The sequence below is a fragment of the Blennius ocellaris genome, assembly GCF_963422515.1.
Source record: "Blennius ocellaris genome assembly, chromosome: 3".
Lineage (NCBI taxonomy): Eukaryota > Metazoa > Chordata > Actinopteri > Blenniiformes > Blenniidae > Blennius > Blennius ocellaris.
In genome coordinates this window covers 14,828,414-14,849,998 of record NC_137652.1, presented here as the reverse complement: position 1 = coordinate 14,849,998, position 21,585 = coordinate 14,828,414, and the positions used below count along the sequence as shown (strand labels likewise).

The window sequence follows — 21,585 nt, the reverse complement described above, 5'->3', positions numbered from 1 at the left end:
CTATCTGCTGGACAAGTTTAGCCGCTGAAGGACGCACCTCGGGACTTTGGCGCAGGCGTCTCGCTGACTTCTTTCTGCTGGACATGGGCGCATCTGACGCCAAACGGCGGTAGACGGAGGGGCTCGGAGCTGCTGTCCTCTTTTCCTCCTATCTCTCGCAGAGTGGACCCACTTTTGAAAGAACGTGTTTTTTTTGTTTTTTTCTATCTGGGCCTAAGGCCGACTTGTGTAAAGGTCCCTTTTTTTTTTTTTTTGCTTCCGGCAACAGCGAAGAGACCCAAGTCTTCCTCCCTCAGCTCTCACTCCCTCTCTCACTTTTTTTTGGAAGCTGAACTTTTAAAGGAAAATGGGGCATTGAGAGGGTTGGCAGATCTCCCTACGCTATAATGGTACGTGCTGTGTAACTCAATAGTTCCCCTCTGTTGGGCCTATAGGGTAAAGTCTATAGGACTGGAATGAAACAAAACACGTTTTGTTTAACTGTCTGCGTCCACACACTTATTTCAGGTCCTGGATACCTGTGTGGACTTTATGAGACATGGATTAGACTTCGGGGTCTGATCTGCTGCCATACATGATGATGATGATGATGATGATGATGATAATGATAATGATGGTGACGATGACGATGATGTTGATGATGATGATGATGATGATGATGGTACCTGTCTATATGTGCGTGCGCGCGCGACCAAGTGGCAGAGTGATGATGTTTTGTGCAGAAGTGACCACCTCTTCACTTGCCAAATTTGAGAACTACAATGACTCCAAATTCACACACTTTGACCGCATCTAGACGATAGATAGATAGATAGATAGATAGATAGATAGATAGATAGATAGATAGATAGATAGATAGATAGATAGATAGATAGATAGATAGATAGATAAAGAGGGATTGTTAAATATCTGATTTTCAACAATATATTTTCTTGCAGCTCATAACTTATACCTTTATACATTACTATTTCTTATTTACATTTTTTTTTTAAGATCGTCTTTCCCCCCATTTTTAAAATCTTTTCCAAATAGCCTACATAGCTGCCATGTTTGCGTTTCTAATTTATCATTAGAAAAAAAAAAAAAGTCCTTGCCCAGTAGAAATCAGTGTATCTTCTGTGATGCGTTAACAGTGTGCAGGCTGGAGTGTTTGCAGAGGCGTTTGAGTGGCCCTGTAGACACCGATTGTCAACGTGGAAGCTGATCCTTCTGCACAGCTCAGATCAAACAGAATGAAACGCAAATGCAGATCTAAAAAGCGAAGACATGGAGACAGTATGCGGGTGTTTTTAGATGATGACGGCTCTTTTGCTCTGTGAGAGCGCAGATAAGCCGGTGGAGTGCAGAGCTGCATACATCCACCTTGCACCCGGACTGTCTTTTTCTGTCAGAGGCTGCTGGGTTCTTCTTCTTCTTCTTTTTTTTTTAATCAATGGGCACCTCATTTGCGCGACTGATGACACTTTATAGCGATTTTCGGGAGGGGGGGGGGGGGGGGGGGGGGTTGAGGTGACACACAGACCGTCTTTGTGCCCCAGGAACAAGTGAAGAGATCTTAGAAAGTCGCCTTAATTAATACACCCCATTATTTAACACCCAACTGAAAATCGGAGGACAATAAGATAGTCATCTTTTTTTTTCCTTTTTTTTTTTTTTTTACATATAAAGTTAGCAGCATTAGCACACATAAATATTAAATGTAATAATAATGTAATAATGTAACAATGTATTTCACATTGTTTATTCAGGTTTTCCTCTGTGGATTTGTAATAAGTATTTGCTTTTGAATGGCATAATAAAATAGCAATATTTTTTTTAATTTTCAGCTCAAGAGATTCAAATTGTACCTGGATCTCAGATTTTGACTGCATTTTATTTCATTAAAATTGTATTTAAATAACACCTTTTGACGTTTAAGGTTGTGTCAAAACTACAACCATGCATCATAAAATACCAAGTAACTTAAAAATGCTCAGCCTTTTTCATCAATGTGGAAATACAACTTTTTAACCATGTTGCAAGTGCTGTTACATATTAGGTTATGTCATTAATTACTGAGGAACCTCAGAGGAGTTAGTCCCTCAAAATGAAATGTTTTAGTTTATATTAACCAAGACACCATGTGATTATATTTAAGACAATGTTAAAGTGTTATTTGGCCAATTAAAAGGAAATAGGTGATATCTATCAAAGCACAAACAAAGAATATGAAAGTAACCACTTGCCTCTTCGGTTTGTTACTTAACAGGAGCAATTTGATTTCATTCTCTCACAAAGGCAGGGTGTGAATGTTTATTCTAAATATTCAGTTTGTGGAACGAGTGAAACTGTTTGTCCTGCACAACTCTGCAAGCACTTCAATAATGTTAAATTGCATTGTGGCAAGTTTCCCAATAATTGAAGATATTTATTAAGATGAGAAAGTCATTCGACAATGGTTCGTAATTGGCAATGATCGTAGGCTTCTCTGTGTGTTTTGATTGTAGGCCTATAATTTCACACTTGCTTGAGCTGTGGTTGTTGTAGAGAAAACATGCCAACCATCAAACCTGTCAGTCAAGTAAAAGTGAAGAAAGTTATTGGTGCCAAGTCGGTAGGTGGGCGGGAACCTTTGTATCTTACTAAATAAATTCTCATCATCTCAGTATCATTTTGCTTGAGTTGAAAGTGGGTGAAGCGTTTGAAATTTACTTAATGTGCTGCCTCATTGAGTCATACTCCGCGCGCGCATATGTGCGTGCGCGGTCGTGTTGTAATGTAACTCTATGCTTCCTAGTCTTTGTGGTAAACTCGGCTGTATTAGAACCATAACCACAAGAAAATCTCCCCATGGATCAGTTCTTGTGTGACACAAAGGGCTGATTGTACCAGCCCAAACCTCATTGTTAAATGCACTTAGCCAGTGGAGTTAGACCTTAACTGAGTGTGGTTTGGCTATTAAAAAAAAGAAAGCTTCAATAAGAAGCCATGTAGGAATAGGGGGTGCCAGCGGTATTGAGTTACCAAATGCACTAAGCAGGCGTATGGTGCGAGTGGTGTGGCGATGATATGCTGAAGCCCAAGAAGTTCAGTGTTACAATTGGCATGGTATTATCTTAAGGACACAGTCCATAGCCTATCCTGTCTAGCAAGATCAGTAGTTGACAGGCAAGGTGCCAGGCCAAGTGAATCTTGGGGTGTGTCACAATGCGCTCTCTGTTCAAACTTGTTTCATCATAACAGTTTTGGTGAAAGGATAGGGTGTTTTTTTTCATTTATTTTATTTATATAAAGACAAGACGTCTATTGTCAAGCCTGGAATAGTTTCACATCAATTAAAGTGGCATTCATAAGTTTTACCTCTCATCACCTTTGATAACTCGAATGCTTAATGCTTTAGTCATCTGAAAATGTCAATATATTCTGCAGTCAGTCTTGTATAACAGTTCATAACTGACTGTTCATGCCATGTGCCTCCCGCCTTATCCAGAATCCCACCATTTACTATTGTGTAAAACACAACTGCACATTTAAGCCAAATGAAATCTTCAGCTCTGCATCTTGGCTGTACTTCTGACCCAACCAAACCTTCAGGACCCACAAGTAGAGTGAAATAATTAGCCCCACTATGCTCAGCCATCCATCTATACTTTTTTTTTTTTTTTAATGCAGCCCGTCCGTTTCTCATCTTCCTTCTTAGTCTTCCTGTTTTCTCGTCAACCCCCAGAGATGGCTGTGTGAAAAATCATATTTTTCCAACATTTCTCCCCGAGGTAGATTTGGCAGGGACTCACACGGCGGCCATTTCTGCCTTTCATACACTCCTCACACAACGTGGAACAGATCGCCGGTGCGGCCTGGCGTCTTTGAAGTGGTTGCCATCTCACGCAGGTTGGCTGGACTGTCTCCCCCCTTCCCCATATTCATCTTGTGCCTTAAACTTGGCAGTGGTATTTTCAGCCACCAAGTCGGGATGATAAAAACGTGGTTAAGACACAATAGTGGTGATAATAATTACGGTTTAAAAAAAAAGATGGACTGACAGTGCTGATAGCAGTTGTGGCGGAGGATTGTGCAGCAGCCAGAATAAAAATCCTTTTTGGAAACAAGACGATGACTGCACCAGGTGTGAGAGCAGTGTACATTTTGGTGTGTAGGTGGCAAATTAGTGTGTGTGTGTGTGTGTGTGTGTGTGTGTGTGTGTGTGTGCGCGCGCGCGCTAATATGAGATGCAGGGAGACATAAAGCTGGAGAGGAGGATCATTGATATGTTGCCATTCATGTGCTTTAAAATGGAGCCATCTGAGAACAAATTCCACCATCAGGGCCTTTCATACACAAAGCTCTGTGGAGGTGTGTGTGTGTGTGTGTGTGTGTGTGTGTGTGTGTGTGTGTGTGTGTGTGTGTGTGTGTGTGTGTGTGTGTGTGTGTGTGTGTGTGTGTGTGTGTGTGTGTGTGTGTGTGTCACTACACGTGTGAGTGTACGCGCAAGTGTGCGAGCAGGTTTCGGAGATCTCACCTCCAAAGAATTTGGCCATATGGTCGTCAACACATATACCCAAAGAGAGAAAGAGACAGATAGAGAGCGAGCCAAAGGAAGACGGAGTGAGATTGAAAGGGAAAAAAGTGAGAGAGAGAGAGAGAGAGAGAGAGAGGGGTCTTCTTTTGTCAGCAAAGGCAGCAGGAGAGACAGTTCAAGACTAATCTTATACCCATACCTTAAATCAGATGGCTTGGACAACAACACATTTTAAAAAAGAAACAAAAAAATTTTTTTTTTCCATTGCATCCCCTACTCCACATATTTGTGGAGTAGGAAAATCTGTCTCAATTAACACATTTGCATTGGGCGATGATGGACTCCAAATAGGTCACTGACTCAATCTCCCGCCTCCAAATCTTCCCTCTAAAATGTTAATTAAGGAGGGCTTTGAGATTTTTTCGCTCAGGGCTGGCCATATGGGCTGGGCATATGTTCTATATATATAGTACAATATATAATTCATACACTGCTGCAGGAGAGAGTGTTTGGGGGCCTGGAGTTTTTGAGGGGTTTACTACAAAGGGAGTCAGTATGTTCTGGCCTCCCCAGTGGCAGGTACAGAGCTTAGCCTATTCATTAGCTTCATGTTATTCACTGTTGCACAATGGGATTGAGGTTCATCAGCACCTGTTTCTTTGGCTGACGACATAAAAAGGGCATTTAAACTCCTTTTTGTCAGCTGGTTAATATGAGATGAGAGCTAAAGATCTATTGTTGGAGAGCAGTTGCTTTTTGTGTGTTTATATTATTCCTCCAGACGTCGAGTTAAAGGATTGGTAATGCTGAGATTCTGCGGATACGAAGAGCTACATATGCACAAAGATTTTCTCAAATAGTATGTCTCCTCACACGCTCCCAGTTGTCCCAGTGCCATCCGCCCAGACACCCATTCACCAGCAGAATGAGGCTGTGGCAGCCAATGAAAACAGCCCTTTCTCACCCGCAGCTTTTTGGGTCCGGCTCAACCAATCCGACGAGGCTAGCTTGTGCACCTGACCCTGTCTCTGGCCTGGTGCAGCCAATCACAGAGGCTCCAGCACACCTGATGCACTGTGGTATGTTTTCTGGTAGTGGGCAGGCTCACACTGGTGTGGACCCCCACACAGGTGCTGTGGATTCGGGCCATTAGTCTGACCGCCAGCCAATCAGATGCGTTGTTTCATTATCAGACTCATGTGGCCTGGCAGACTTGAGGTACTTACAGTTTGTCTCCTGTGTTTTTGTATGCGCATCAGCACATATTTGTACGCACAGACCTGAGGAACCCTGCTCCCCCCCCCTTTCCCATGATGCATTGCGGTCTTATCAGCAGGCCTCTCTCACTCTGCTCCTGGCTTCATCATCATCTCAAAACTAAACAATAGGTACTGTGTTGCCCCCTCAAGGAGTCAAGGGCCTCTGCAATAAAAAGAGACTCAGGGAACAAAAAAAAACATGTTTATGGACTAATAAAGATGATTAGAAATCACACAATTGCAGAAAAATGGAAGGTTTGTGAGTGCAGATTATCTGTAATAAAAAGCTGAGGGGAGAGACGGGGGAGAGAGGGAGAAAGAGAGTTAGCTGTACAGACCTCTCATTGCGAAGGATATGAATAGCCTTTGTTTTCACCACAACTCAGGGCTGTGTGGTCTGCCAACGTCTGGCTCTTATTATGGGGTTTGTGTCTGTGTGTCTGCGTAAGTGGCATGCACGTGTGCACTGGTGTGCGCCTGTGTGTGTTTCTGTGCATAAGGAGAAGCGAACACGTGTGTGGAAAAAAAAAAAATGTATATACACGTAGGGGCGATTATATTTTTGAGCAAGTGGGACTCTTATCTGTGCGTGTGCATTTAAATTAAATACAAAACTAGATACACTGTTTTCTCTCTGCTCCTGTTCAATAAATAAATGTGGCATGGGGTCTTGGGCTGGCACAAGCGTGCGCGCATGCTTTTTTATCCGTTAAAGTTGTGAAATGAAATAGGATTTCACAGAACGGCACAGCGGCTGTGGGATTTGGGCTCCCTTCAGCTAAGTAGAGTGGGATAGGTTGATCCAATCAACGGCAGAACTGCAAGAAGAGCCTATTTCACAGCTCTGGGCCCTGCCAGAACCCTGCCTGCCTGCCCGCCTGCCTGCTTGACTTAGAATACAAATGAAGCTCCCTGAATGCACACCTACACACACACACACACACACACACTCACACAAGAATACACACTGGCACTTACAGACAATCCAACTGGAGTTTTACAGTGCAAGTCTTGTGGCGCTTCTGTGGATAAAATGCAATCGGTACGGGTTATAAGACTCCTGCATGGATTGAGGAAGCAAAAAAACTCCAGTTGTGGTCAGGCTAATTTAAGAGAATGCATTTAGTAATTTATTTCTTTTTTCTTTTTCAGCTGTTGTCCTGAAAACAAGTAGCTGTGGTATCTTTTATTGTAAGAAAAATTAATACCTGGTAAACTGGGTCTGTGGTAAATGTTACAATCTTCGGTGGCTAAAATAGTTGCAAAGTCTATTATATTCCACTGCATCATTTAAGGAGGTTTATACAAAAATCATTTTAGATCTGTGACATGATATGATAACACATTTTGTGTGTCAAAAAATGTAAATAGTAACTTAACTTTTGCTTTTTTTTTTTCTCAGGCTACTGACACCTACCTGGTAAACGACGACCCTACGAGAGGCCCAGGGATGCCTGAATGTTTCCTCGTGTCCGATACATACAGGGTAAACACACACACACACACACACACACACACACACACACACACACACACACACACACACACACACACACACACACACACACACACACACACACACACACACACACACACACACACCCTGTATTTGTCCAACTATGTATCATCTCCCACCTTTTCACTTATTCACTAATAAGCCTACTTCTGGAATTCATGTGTTCATGTTGCTGTTCAGCATGCTCATACGTCCGTTTCCTGTAAAGGGCTCTCCATGTCATCCTGGATTTTTCTGGTGACTCTGCTGCCATGTGGCAACAGTTCTCTAGAAAATAAAACACTATATTTCCTGAAAATGTCAACTTTTTGGCAGCCTGTTTTCTTTTTTTTTCTTCTTTTTTTTAAGTATTATTCATGCTTGCTTGAAGTTTTGGCTTTACAACACAGCCTGCGCATATTTCTTTCAGATGGAGGACAAAAGTTAGACGCCTGTTATAAAAAAGTGAAATTCTTGAATTTACGAACTGAAGACATTTTTTTTTTATTTTTTTTTTATATAACATACCTCTTGCATGAAAAGCTGTATTGAGCCATTTTAATATGTACTTTCGATACCGTTTGTTTCAGGTTGAACTTTCAGATCACCGAAGCACAACTCTTCTGTCCTGCTTAATGCAGTGTTGCATTTTTGGCTTACTTTAAGGAAGAATGACATCAGACGGCAACATAAAGCTATACATTCTCTTTCTGCTGGGTACAAACATGTCAGAATTGCAGTAATCCAAGCCAGTCTGAGTGCAACGTATGAGCAGCAATTACACACAGTAAACACATAAAAAGCAGCAGGCGCAACACATTGCTGTGCACACACACTCAGATTGCTAACAGATCCATACAGTCTCTGGGATCCACAGTGTGTATGATATGCTTGTTAGCCATAGCGGCCAGTCAGCCATTTCTTTCTGACTGCATATGCCTGTATGCATTTGACTGGCGTGCTCCTTCCCAGAGCACACATAAACAGCTTACCCAAACAATATTTACACTGTACGGCGTAGTAAACGGTACAGTTACACATATTTTCCGTCCACATATTTCCTGCCTTTTGAAAGGCAGCCTCAACCACCTGTCTCACACATTTAGCATGCTAATGGCAGTATCAGTATGCTACATCACTTTCAATATTTAATGGCCTAGCCACAGGCAATGGTAAACAGCAAGTATATGGGCTGTGCTTGTGTGTCAATGGAAGACCACAACATGCTAACTTTAGACACACCATATGGTTTTCGCATGTGCTTTCTAATGGTAAATGTAGTCTCGGAAACCACGAGATCCCTGAGTGCTCGGGGGGCTTTCAGAGGTGACGCTGAGACAGGACTGTTTGATTGTGGTCGGAGGCAGAGTTTGCAAGAGAAAGCAGAGTGGCAGTGTTTTGTAACTCCTGCGGTTGCTATAGTTTGATTGCTGTAGCCAAGCTTCTTTGCTGAATACTCAGATGGACACCTAATTCCAGACATGAAGCAAGAGACGACGACTATCTGTGAAATCGGATGAAAAGGCCAGCATATGCGATGAAGACAGTGGAAAGAATATGAAAGGAAAACATAAGAGAGAAGGAGGAGAAATCTCTTTTAAAGAAAAACTGAGAATGAGAAAAAGGAGTAGACTGAAAGAAAAAGTAGGAAAGTGAGGGAGCCCACAAAGGCTTTGGGGTTTGGGCCTGTGCCGTGGTGGGGTGTGGTTTGGAAAGAGGAGAGACGTTTGGAAAAGAACATTACACCTCGATATGTTTGACTTTCTTTTACTGTTATTTTGTATTTTTCAGGGTGGTTTTTCCTTTGTCTTGCTTTTTTGTGCCAGTGTATCTTTGACCACCAGACCATTTGTGGCCATGTATGTCGCTATGTGTGTGTGTGTGTGTGTGTGTGTGTGTGTGTGTGTGTGTGTGTGTGTGTGTGTGTGTGTGTGTGTGTGTGTGTGTGTGTGTGTGTGTGTGTGTGTGTGTGTGTGTGTGTGTGTGTGTGTGTGTGTGTGTGTGTGTGTGCGCGCGAGCGTAAGTTGTGCATATACTGTACATTGTATGCATGTGTGTCTGTGGTGTGAGTGTCTAAGTATCCTACACAGGCCGAGGTCTCGTAAAGCTGCACAGCTTCATATCCCCCTGAAAAACTTGGCATTCAACCACTGGGGTGACTTCAACCCCCAAAACCGCACCCTTGCACGCATGCACACACACACACACACACACACACACACACACACACACACACACACACACACACACACACACACACACACACACACACACACACACACACACACGCATGCACTTCCAAGCGGTAATGTTCGCGCACACACTCTCACTCACACACTTTCTCTCACACATGCACAAGGCTGGGGCTTATGTATAATTGCAGGCACTCTGCCTGCATATATGAGTTTGATTAGGCTGAGGAGCAGGGAGCGGGCCAGGATAAAGCCAAGCCTGATTAGAAACAGAGTGTATCGCTTCCATACAATAGGAGTCACAATGAGGCTGGTTTAGACCACTTTGCCCGAGTTCAGGTATCTTTTGTCTCCATATACATGCATATAAGGCTGGAATGTGACATGGAATTGGTTGAATATGAGCAAAATAGGAAATCAAGTGGTATCACAGCTGAATAAATGACGGTCTTAGACAGTCAAATTTACAACATGCTGTAATAACTTCAGACTTTAGCTCAATTCAGAGTAATCTCAAGAAATATTGAGAAAATACAAAAGTGAATGTACTGTAAATACTTTATAGGTGTGGTTATTTCAAATAAACAGCTCATTGCCCAAAAACAATCAACAAAGAGCATCATCAGCAGAAGCGGAGCTGACAGCGGCAAGCTTCGCTTCCAGCCGGTACTCCTTATAAAATAACTTGAATACAAATAATTGGAACTGATTCAGGCTGACATTTCAGCAGTATCGAAAGCAGTCACTTGCACGCTTTCATATTAATTTTAATAACGTATCAATATAAGAATATGCTCCTTATTCAACTGAAGGGACTTGAATCAGTCGTAGAGCAGAAGGGGTTTTACTCTCAGTCCAAATCATTGGCTGATTACAGACCACAGTCTAATCTGAGTTGGAAGTTTCAAACTTCTCTGTTTCTTCTTTGGTCAAACTTTTGTTGGGTTTTCTTCTGCGTTCCTCACAAGACCAAAGGAGCTGAAAACAGGAAAAAAAAGGGATCATTCTGAAGGAATTGGCCCACTCAATCACTGTCTTGTGTTTGCTCTGCGCTCACTGGCAAAGATCTTTAAGACAGGTTTATCAAACAAAGTTAAAAATATGATATTTGCCAACAGTAGAAAGATTCTGTAAACATTTATAATATTTAATTGATACAACAAGAGATTTAAAAAGTTTCTAAACACTGTACAAAGCACCATAAAGTCACTGATAAATCCCAGCTGAAGGACAAACATTGACAGTGGGTTTTTTTTTTTTTTTTTCCTTCTTTGGGTTAAATCTGGACAAACTTTGTGTCCTTTTGTTGATTTGTTGAACGCAAACAGAATGACAGACAGGTAGACAGGTGACAGAAGGCAGTGCAGTGCATTTTGCTGGGGAAAGACTGGTACAAAAGGTTTCGTGCATGTGCAAGAGCAGTATGATTTTGAAATGCTGCATCTTGTACATAACAATAGATTAACAAACATCTAGTACTTTAAGAAAGCCTCGTGAACACAAAAACTGTGCAGGGGTGAGTCAGGGTACAGTCCAGGGCAAACTGGGAAGTGTATCTTTAATTATAGATCGATAGATAGATAGATAGATAGATAGATAGATAGATAGATAGATAGATAGATAGATAGATAGATAGATAGATAGATAGATAGATAGATAGATTTATATCCTAATATTCTCGAAAAACATAGGCGGAGCCCCTGTAGGACCATTAGTCCTATTACTAATACATCAAACTAATAAGGACGTTTCAGGGAATAACTTTCTATTGCACCGGGGTCGCAGAACGCCCCGCTGAACGGACGATCACAGGCAGACCAGAAGCGCCTCCGGTGCTGCAGGAATACAAGCGGCAGCGAATTATTGAAAAAAGAAGAAAAAAAAAAACATGTCGAAATTATAATGCCTAGAAAAATTTAAGTATATAGTTTTGCCGACGTGAAAAGAGCGGGCAGGGAGAGAGAGGGAGAGAGAGAGAGAAAAAAGAGAGAGGGAGAGAGAGAGAGAAAAAAGAGAGAGAGAAAGGGAGAGGGAGAGTTAGAGAGAGGGAGGGAGGGGGAGAGAGAGAGAGAGAGCGAGAGAGAGAGCGAGCTGCAAAAAAACTTTGCAGTAAAGTTGGTGCGGAGCGTCTCACTGCGAGCGAGCGAGCGAGTGAGCGAGGCGGGGTTACAGCCTGGACTGAGCCACAGCGGCTTTGCAATGCGGCACCGCAGCGAACCTCCATCCAACTTTGTTATCAACTCCTCCAATTTTCATCTCTAGACACCACCATGTACTCCCCTTACTGCTTGACACAGGTACGGAACAAATCGCCGTTTCAGTGCGCCTCTCCGCTGCTCTCTTTCCTTCTTTCCTTCTTTCTTTTTTTTTTTTTTTCTATTTTCCGGTGTGGCGCTTTGCCTCTACTGTATGCGCCGTACAGTGTTGTCTGTCGCGTCAGTTGTTGCGCATTGAGGACTTTTGTTCCCCTCCAACGCTGCTCTCTTTTCCTCGATAGTGTTTAACCTCCCTCACTCTCCCTCGCTCTCTCTCTCTCTCTCTCTCTCCACCTCTCTCCCTTCCCCTTTCTTTTTAGTGGCACTTCTCCAACGGGCTTTCCTGTGCGTCTCATTGCGCATGGTTTGGAGAGAAAATGGCGCTTCTCCCAAATCTATTTTATATAAAACGGAGGTTGGGGAAAGGGGAAGAAGGGCTGCGTGTCCTGACAGTTGGCGACGAGCCTGATTACAAACGCCCCGAGGCAATAATCGACCTGACCGATTATTGTAATGGGCTATGATGAAGTTTCAATATCTGGAGTTGTGTAGGACAGGGTTTTTTTTTTCTTTTCTTTTTTTTTTTCCGGGTTTGTGACTTGCGGCTATGAGGGAGGTCTGCCGCGGTCTGCAGCCGCGCACGGCCGCGGGAGTCTTTTGGGGTCACGGTGGACGCGGTCCTATTTGACCCCGGTTTAATAACGCACTCCTTTAAAAGTACAAAAACAACAGCCAACTATTTGAACCTAATGGCAATTTAAAGTTCATGCCGAGAGTGTTTGCGTATGGCTGTGGGATTCTCGTTTGGTTCGAAGATAAAATACAGTTATTCTTCTAATAATAATAATACAAATAAAAAAAAAAAAACCCCACCATGTGTTAATTCTGTAACTTCATATAGTTTCTCATTTAAAAGACACCGTCAGGACTTTTTGAGAAATTAACGCGTTCATAAAGTGTTGCAGCACCATGTGCATACATTTCCAAGGCCATGTGGTTTGAGGTTAGATTTTCCACATAAATGAATTAAGCTTTTTTTCTTTTCTTTTTTTTTCATTTTTGCTTCAAACAATATTTGGAATAATATATCATATCTGGATATTTGTTACAAATGTTCACACAGAAATATCAAATTATAGACTCCGTTTTGACCTTTTGGGCGTCCTTTACCAGGAAGCAATTCTGCCGCCACAGTACAAGGCTACAATTATCTTTATTATTGCCACCTCTATTGTAGGCTTCTCTTCCGGGTATTAATTGTTTAAGTAATATAATAAAATAAAGTCCTCGAATAAATAGTTAAAAATAAGAATCTTGGGCAAAGACACTTTTAAACTGATTAAATGATATAATCCTATTCTGACTTCTTACTTCTTAATGTCATTTCTCATCGTATTAGTGTGTTTTCTAAGATACTATTTGAGCGTGTATAAGTACATCAGTCGGTGAATTAAAATACTTCAAATCAAAGCGCATTAGATGAAAGGTCAAGTTATGGCTGACCTTTTCTGTTTTCTTCGGGAATTATTTTTGGTTTCTCACTGGAAAGATATAGATTTAGACAACTTCACACACCTTGCAGATGCACATATGTCTTGCAGTCAGTGCGGAGTTAGACGAGAAATGCAGAAGTGCGCTCGGTGAGTCTGCAGCTTCAGGCCGCCGCGTGTGCGCTCCGCATATCTCAGCATGCGCTGAGCTGCACACATGCGCTTATATTTTATATTTCACGGTTTCTCTTACACGTTTTTGTTTGAATACAATGATTGCAATTAAGTATATTATTTTTCACTTATCTGTTTTTTTTTCTCGTGAGGTCAGTTCAGTCAGGAGTTAATGTTCGCTCATACTCTGTTATATATAGTTATGTATTTTTTAACCCCTTTTTAACCCCTTTTTTAATATACCTTTTTTGAATGCCTGTATACTGTTAAAAAATCTTTAGCATTATAATTACACAGCTTTTTTTTAGCTCTTAACTCTATGACTTCCACGTTCATTGACACCTGGAGGTCACGGCCCTGCGCCCTCCTCTCATTGGAACAGTTTTGACTCTCCGTTTTTGTCGCTTATACTCAATAAACTCCAGTTATATTTGGAACCATGCATATTTACGTGACGGAGCAGAAAATTGTAATCATTCCTTTCCTAAAACAGAGCTTCATGGAAAACATGCAGGATTCCTTCTCGGTGTTATTCCAGGCCTTCAGCGCAGACCTCAGCAACTTTCTCACACTTTTTATAGTTTGTCAGAAAGAAAACGATGCAAAAATATATATTTATTCCATTGCCAAAGCAGCACGTCTGTATCAAAATCAACTCCATCGCCAAAAATGCTTCTGGTTTTTGTTTTGTTTTGTTTTTTTCGAGGCGACTTTTAAACAGTGAGAGACATTTTCTAATCAATAGTCTATTTGATTCGCCCAGTAAAATAAGTCCGACAGCCCTACTGCATATTTAGCACAGATGATTTTCCAAGCCTGGTGGTACGAGGCAGAGGTCCGCATCGAGTTTCCTCTTTCTTTCCATTAATTAAAATTAATTGGCAGCAGATCCTCTCACACGAGCGCCGCATGGACGCGTGCTGCCCATATGCGCCGTACATATTGATCTGCTGAGGCTGCTGTTGTTGCGTCTCCGGGTCCAGTGATGGATATCAAGCAGGGCTGATTTGTTTGCATTCTCTCATATCTCCTTGAGAGTCCGTGTTTGTATTTAGAGGAAATTAAGATAACGGCAGTCAAAAATTAACTTCAAAAGCCACCCTGATCATATACTGCCTGTTTCACACCTGTAAGCCAAAGTCGACTCGAACATTTGCTTTTAATTCGCTCTGATAGTTTTAATGGTCTTGTACTTTGCCGCTGCCAGAAGTCAGACTGTTGTTCTTGAAGTGGTGGCGTTCTCATCCTGCGCACACGGACGCGTGATGGATACGCGCTGACGTGCGTAAAGTGGGGGGCTGCCGCCGTCCCATTAAGACTGTGTTCTTCGTCTGTTGTGTAAATAATTCAGAAATCGCAGAAAACGTGCAAAATTGCTGTAAACAATCTACAATGCATTATTAATGTTGATAAAAGGTTTGCTGGAATGGTCTTGGTAGGTGATGAACCCGAGCAGCCAGAAGTGGCGAAGCCTGCATGCACTTGCCAAAACTTGCATTTTTTTCTTCTTCCACGGGCTGTGCGGTATTGTCTCACCTCCGCACGACGGAAGCGCATTTGCATGAAATTTTAATGCGTCGCGGAGGTCGAGGAGGTGTCGTTAATTAAAACTTTTATGTGCTGCGTTTTGAAATCAATTATTTCAGACTCCAGTTAAATCCCGTTTATCCAAATGAGATGGACTGCTAATATAGACGACAGCGTGTCTCATTAACTCCTGCCAACTTTTTGAGGCAGGAAAACTCGGAGATGTTTAACAATGTGCACAAGATTGTTTAACTATTTCCTGCACGGTTCACAAGTGTGTGTGTGTGTGTGTGTGAGTGTGGGGGGTAGAAAAGTTTTATTTGCTTGCTCAGTACTTGTTCAAAAACGATTGATCCCCGATTATATCCACATCTTAAGGGTTTTAGATTTGGAGATCAAATAAGTCCTTGAAATTCACTCCACCATGTAGATTGGCAAAGGACTTTAAAGCATGAAGGGAAATCTATACATACTGTAGCCACACCACAGCCATGGCAACAGAATGTGGTGATTTTTACAAGTCAGTATCTTTGGTGATGGAGATAAAAGCACTTTCATCCCAACCAAACATGTGAATCCGTGCATATGGAGAGGCATACAGTCTGTGTGGCAATATGTGCAGAGCCCACACAAGCAGTTTGCATGGAGTTATAGGCTGCTGGTCTGCAGATCCTCGAAATGGGAAACTCTTACTTTAAGCTGAAGTTTGTTTTATTTGATCTTATTCATTTCCAACACCGTCGGGTTCACTGACAAACACGCGGCCGAGGCCGAGGCCATCGCTGCTGGGTGAGTGCGTGCGCGTTTCTCGCCCCCCCCCCCCCCGGGCCAGCGTCTCTCCTGCGTCAGCCCTCGCCTCTGGTTTCACGGGGACTGGACGGAGACGGCCGCGGTGCCGCTGTAAGCTGAGGTGGGCCTGCATCATGATCTGGTAACATACTACCGAGTCTTCCCGGCCTCACTTTGCGCTATACACACACACACACACACACACACACACACACACACACACACACACACACACACACACACACACACACACACACACACACACACACACACACACACACACACACACACACACACACACACACACACACACACACACACACACACACACACACACAGCTAATCCTACACACAGAGCTACTTGGTAGGCACAGCACAGGCGGCAGAGAATAGGTTTGCTGTAGTGGACGGTAAGCAGGGCAAAAGTGGCCTGCCAACTGCAGGCCAACGGCAGGCAGGCAGGCGGTGGGTTGCAGGCAGAACCCAGGGGTACACTGTGTTCTTTTTACTAATTCATCCTTTCTGTTGGAGGCAGACCAGGTCCACCTTACACTGCTTGGCCCAGAATGAGTGCAGGGGAAATGGCGCAAATTGTCTCAATCAGTAAAACAGCGTCGGCGTAGATATTGAATACAGTTGAAGAGAAATTGACCTGATATGTGTCAAGTTAAATACATGAAATGGCATCACATGCACAGACTTAATTGTGTGCTTAAATATTAGTTTTGTTTTGTAACATAGCCCAAATGTGCAGTTGAAAAGCCCACAAGGCCCCAAAACACAACCGAGAGGCAGCCTGAGGACAGTCCTCCTCTGCCTGTGTGTGTCTGAGTGAACGTGTGTGAAACAGTCTTGGAGGTGGGTTAAATCCGGCACTGTGCTGCTCTGCTTATCCCTTATCTGTGCAGTCTTCCTGACTGCCCATAGAAAATGGATTTATCATGCTTAACCGAGGCAGTTGGCACAACAGGGTAATAGGTGGCTGTCCCCTGGATGGATGGGCATGTGTTTGTGTGACCGATATGTGTGCGTGTGTGTGTGTGTGTGTGTGTGTGTGTGTGTGTGTGTGTGTGTGTGTGTGTGTGTGTGTGTGTGTGTGTGTGTGTGTGTGTGTGTGTGTGTGTGTGTGTGTGTTGATGTGAAAACGTGGTGCCTCTCCCTCCCCTCGTCCTCTCCCTTCTAGTGTGGATTAGGTTTAGGCTGATCTCTGGCCAGTGGAAGCAGGCAGCCCCTATAGCGGTCTTATGTTGGTCTGAGATATAGTTTTGTTTACCAAGCCATACGGTACGTGCGCACACACACACACACACACACACACACACACACACACACACACACACACACACACACACACACACACACACACACACACACACACACACACACACACACACACACACACACACACACACGCACACACACTCTGAAATCAGACTGCACATTCACATATGTTATAGATAGATAGACAGCCATGTGGCGGAGAAGCAGTGGAGTCTGAATGTCATCTGTTCGCTCCTACTGGGAACATCTCTCACAGTTCAGTTTTTGCTAGTTTCTGTCATTAAGGCATTAAGTACTCAAAATCAAATATACATAATTATCCCTCAAAGCTTTTGTTGGTCTACCGCTCACGATGCAGATGCCACTTTATTTTTGGCCAGCAGTAAAAATTTGGTTTGTAAAGTGATTATGTGATTGAATGATAATTGCACATCCTCCCTGCACAAGACTGTTATTATTTTTCTCAGGTTTAAGAATTAAAGGTGCAACAACTAGCGCTTTGCAGCCATTCAACGTGAACAGCCTCTAGTTTGCCAGAGAGGGATGAGCTCACCAAAACAGTGAAAGTGTGAGGAACCAACGAGGAACCAACGGCATGAGAAGATCAAGTGAACTGCCGTCTTCCAGCAGCTGCTTGAGACAGACTCCCCTTCACCTTCATCTCCTTCTCAAGCCCCTCCAGCTCCTCAATTAGCTCAGTTTAAAAGAGAAGTAACGGTTAGTGCGAGGTCTGCATTGTTTAAGGATGAGCTTCGGCTGTTGTTGTTGTTGTTTGTCTCTCCCTCTCTCTTTCTTTCTTTCTTTCTCCACCCCCCCCCACCTCCTCTGGGACCCATGGGTGTGTTTTTCATTCTTTTTTCATTTTCTCAGAGGGTTTTCTCTCTTTTTTTTGGGGTGGTGGGGGTAACCCCAGTGAATGGGACAATGCAGCCTAGCGTGAAATTAAAGCTCTTAGTTAGTTTGGAGTTGCTCAAAAGAGGATTTTACACATGCATGCATTCATCACCCTCCCATACGCTATAGATATAGCTAATTAGAGGAAGTACACCCTATGTCGAGCATCAAGGGCCCAATTAAAAGAGTAGGGTAACCTTGGTGTGTGAGATCTAGGACAAATCAGCTCGGTGAATGCATGTCTGTTGCCTTGCGTGTGAACAGTATGTCTGCCTCCTTAATCCAGGCGGGAAAATATGGACAAAGCTGATATGAGGAGCGCACAAGTTTCATTAACATATGCATGTCACGTACTCGGTAAGTAAATCAAGAAAACATTCAGATTGATCATGCTGACAGGCGAGCTTCTGATTCAAAACAGATTGAGCTGCTCTTGCTGACTCTTCCAAGTCTCTTTTTGGAAGAGTTGTCTGCACCGAAATGTCTGTCATGCACGCACATTAGGGTTTTTGTTGTTCACGTCAAAGGGATTTGCTCATGCATTTTCACAGCAAAACGCCAGAGACTTGTGACTGTTTTGCTTTGTCAAATAAGTTTGCTTGCTCCTGAGAACAGAAATCGTGCCAAAACCTAACATATTGATACTGGTATTTTAGAAGAAATAATCAAATCAGCACAAACGGGTTGTTATTCTGCACGCGCGCGCTCAACTTGTGTTGAGGTGTTTCCTGTATCAATCAGGTAGGAATGCTTAAGGCAAGCTGTATAACCATGACACCCCACCGTGTCGAACGGCTGCATAAGGTCATTTATTTTTGCACTCTCTGTGCATGTGAGTGTAAAGCACTCCACTGAAACCTTAACTGAAAACCCCCGACCCCCGCCACCCCATTCTGATAATCATATATATCGAAGAATTGACACAAATAACCCTTTCAAGTGCTTTATACCAAGCAGCGTCAAGTGAACACACACGCGCACTTGAGTCCGGCCTTCTGTGTCTGCGGGTCACAGTGCCTGTGCTCCCGTTCGCCACCAGTGAATCCAGTTAGTGAGTCAGACTTTGTGGAACAAAGTGTGCTGCTCTCTGACTCTCTCTGTCTCTCTCCCTCTCGCTCACTCCTGCTGCGCGCCGCTGGCAGCACGCCAGGGGTGGAAAAATCTATAAGCCATTGCGTAATATACCATATCTTTACCTTGGGTGAACCTTGTGCAAGATCCACAGCTGTGTGAGCAACACAAACATGACGCGTGTGTGTGTGTGTGTGTGTGTGTGTGTGTGTGTGTGTGTGTGTGTGTGTGTGTGTGTGTGTGTGTGTGTGTGTGTGTGTGTGTGTGTGTGTGTGCGTCTGTGTGTGTGTGACAGGCTGACAGATAGACAAAGAGAGACATGCAGAATGGCTTCTGAGGAACTGGTTTTCATCACTTATAAACAGTATCACACCATTTCGATAAAACAATTAAGGACAAACATTTTTTTTTTTTCTGAGCAGACCGTGTTTTTTTTAAGCAAGCTAAGCCATCTGCCATGCCAAGAGAAAAGTACATTGAGGCCATTTAAAATGGGACTTTTTTTTTTTGGAGATGGGTGGAAGTTAAAAATGGAAATCAAATTAAGTTCATGTTGTGTTCTAGTGACATATAAACTCCATGGTAACGCAGCCGTAAGTATATACTGTATATCGCTATTCACTGCTGGAATTGCTTCTTTTTAATGCATTTTCTTTTTTTAAAGAAACAAAATTAGAATTCAGAATAAATAAAAACCTATCAAGCTTTCTATGTTGTTTTTTTTTTTTTTAAATGTAGTTTAAATCTTGCGTCCAGTGTCTTTTAGTTCAGCGTTCATCTGCTCCTGAAGGTTCTTTGGGAGCTGCGAGTGTTCAAACTCCTCAGCCAGGGAGTTCATGTTTTTATTGGATTCAATTAAAGGAGGCTGCTTTACTTACTGACTTCCACACTTTTCTGTTGTGAGTGCTTGGGTCATTCCAGTTCATGGGTGTCGTCTGTTGTGACTCTTATCTCACACGGAGGCACGCCGACACACATGATGAGCAGCGCCGGGCTGCAGATAAACACAATAATAAGCTGCTTACGGAGCGGGTGGGTTCCTGTGTGATCATTCATATAAAATGGGATGTCAAATACTGTCTACACAGTGCTGGTCTTCGCTAATATAATCCACTCACCCAGTTATATTGGCCATTCAAATATCACATGCTACGACTGATTTGTTTTGGATGGTGGTGATTATTATTAAATGGTCTGTAAATGACTACTGATAATCCCCATATGCAGCTGGGCACCTTGGAGTCACTGGGAGGCTGATGTTTGTTAATGCACCAGTGAAACCTAAAACACATGCAGATGTGTGTGGGACAAAACCACAAACCCAATTGTTGATCCCTGCCATTGTTTCAGTGCATGCTCGTGCTTGAATTTTTCTTTTGGCTTTTCAACAGACGTGCAGCTTTTTAGTGCAGAGTTCCCATATTAAACTGCCCCCCCCTCCCCCATCATCCTTCAGCCACACGTTGTAAAGGGTCAAGCTGTGTAAGTGTGGTGATGGCGGTTAAGGGCAGGGAAGTGACAGCTGTACAAGGGTGGTAGCTTCAGTCGGTGGGATAAAGTTGTGTGGACGGAAGATACTGCATCGTTTTTCGCCTTGTGTATTCAATATGTATTTGTGTATTTGTGTGTGTGTGCGTGTGTGTGCGTGTGTGTGTGTGTGTGTGTGTGCGTGCGCGCGTGCTGTGTAAACGTTTGTGAGGCTGACTGCTGATGTGTTTGTGTTTATTGACTCAAAGAGACAGGCCGTGGCGGCGTACGCAGCGGTGTTCGGGTGGCAGGGGTCCAGGCTTGGGGGAAACGTGTGTGTTTAAAGTACACACAGGCCTAATTATGCTGATTTAAGCATTCTTGCGGTCCTCCCTCTGGCTTGTGGTGTGTTAACTGGCGCAGGGGCGTCCAGCAGAGAGTGAGCGAGGGAGAGCGAGGGAAAAGATAAAGGAGAGGCTTAGTAAAGGGATGATTAACAGAAAAAGAAGCTCGAGAAATGGTGATTGCGGTCTGAACAGCGAGTGTACCTTAGCTGGGGGGGGGGGGGGGTGGAATTGTTGCTCCTTGTGTGGGTGAAACAGAGGAAAAACATACAACGCCATCAAACCTCCAGGCAGGTTTTTTTTTTTTTTCCCTCCTCACTTTGGGGTTAAGAGCACGCCCGGTCTTCATATTTATTTTTATATTCAGATGTTATGGATTGCTCCGGGAAATGGCCGTCCCTTTTCCCAGCAGAGGAATTAATACTGTTTGAATGTTCCCTCTGGAGTCTAAAAGGAGGAATTTTGCAATGTCGTTTAGACAGTTTAGAAGTTAAAAATCTGACCACCGCTTAATAAACAAACTGGGGGATGATTAAATACAGGCTCTTGTTTGTCAGTTCTGCGTGCGTGCGTGTGTGTGTGTGTGTGTGTGTGTGTGTGTGTGTGTGTGTGTGTGTGTGTGTGTGTGTGTGTGTGTGTGTGTGTGCGTGTGCGTGTGCGTGTGTGCACCTGTCTCTTGTCTTTTTCCAGGATTCCATGTACCATGCAGTTAATTATAAATGTAGTAAAAACTACCAAAGAAGCCGGTTTTCATGTGCAACTTCGTGTTCAGAAAGTATGTATGTTTAATTAATTCATGCCACCTTTAGATTAGAAAACGGTTTCTTTAATTGTACTTTAACCGTAAAA

The 21,585-nt window shown here is 43.2% G+C and overlaps 1 protein-coding gene across 1 annotated transcript in view; it reads left to right on the top strand.

Annotated features, from left to right (window-relative positions):
- The first annotated feature begins 261 nt into the window (after window positions 1-261).
- Window positions 262-21,585, top strand: part of nfixa (nuclear factor I/Xa) — a 113,371-nt gene continuing 92,047 nt past the window's right edge. The window contains 2 exon segments of the mRNA XM_080518037.1: window positions 262-389; window positions 7,160-7,243. Coding sequence (XP_080374163.1) covers window positions 387-389; window positions 7,160-7,243 — 87 coding nt within the window. The 5' untranslated portion in view covers window positions 262-386.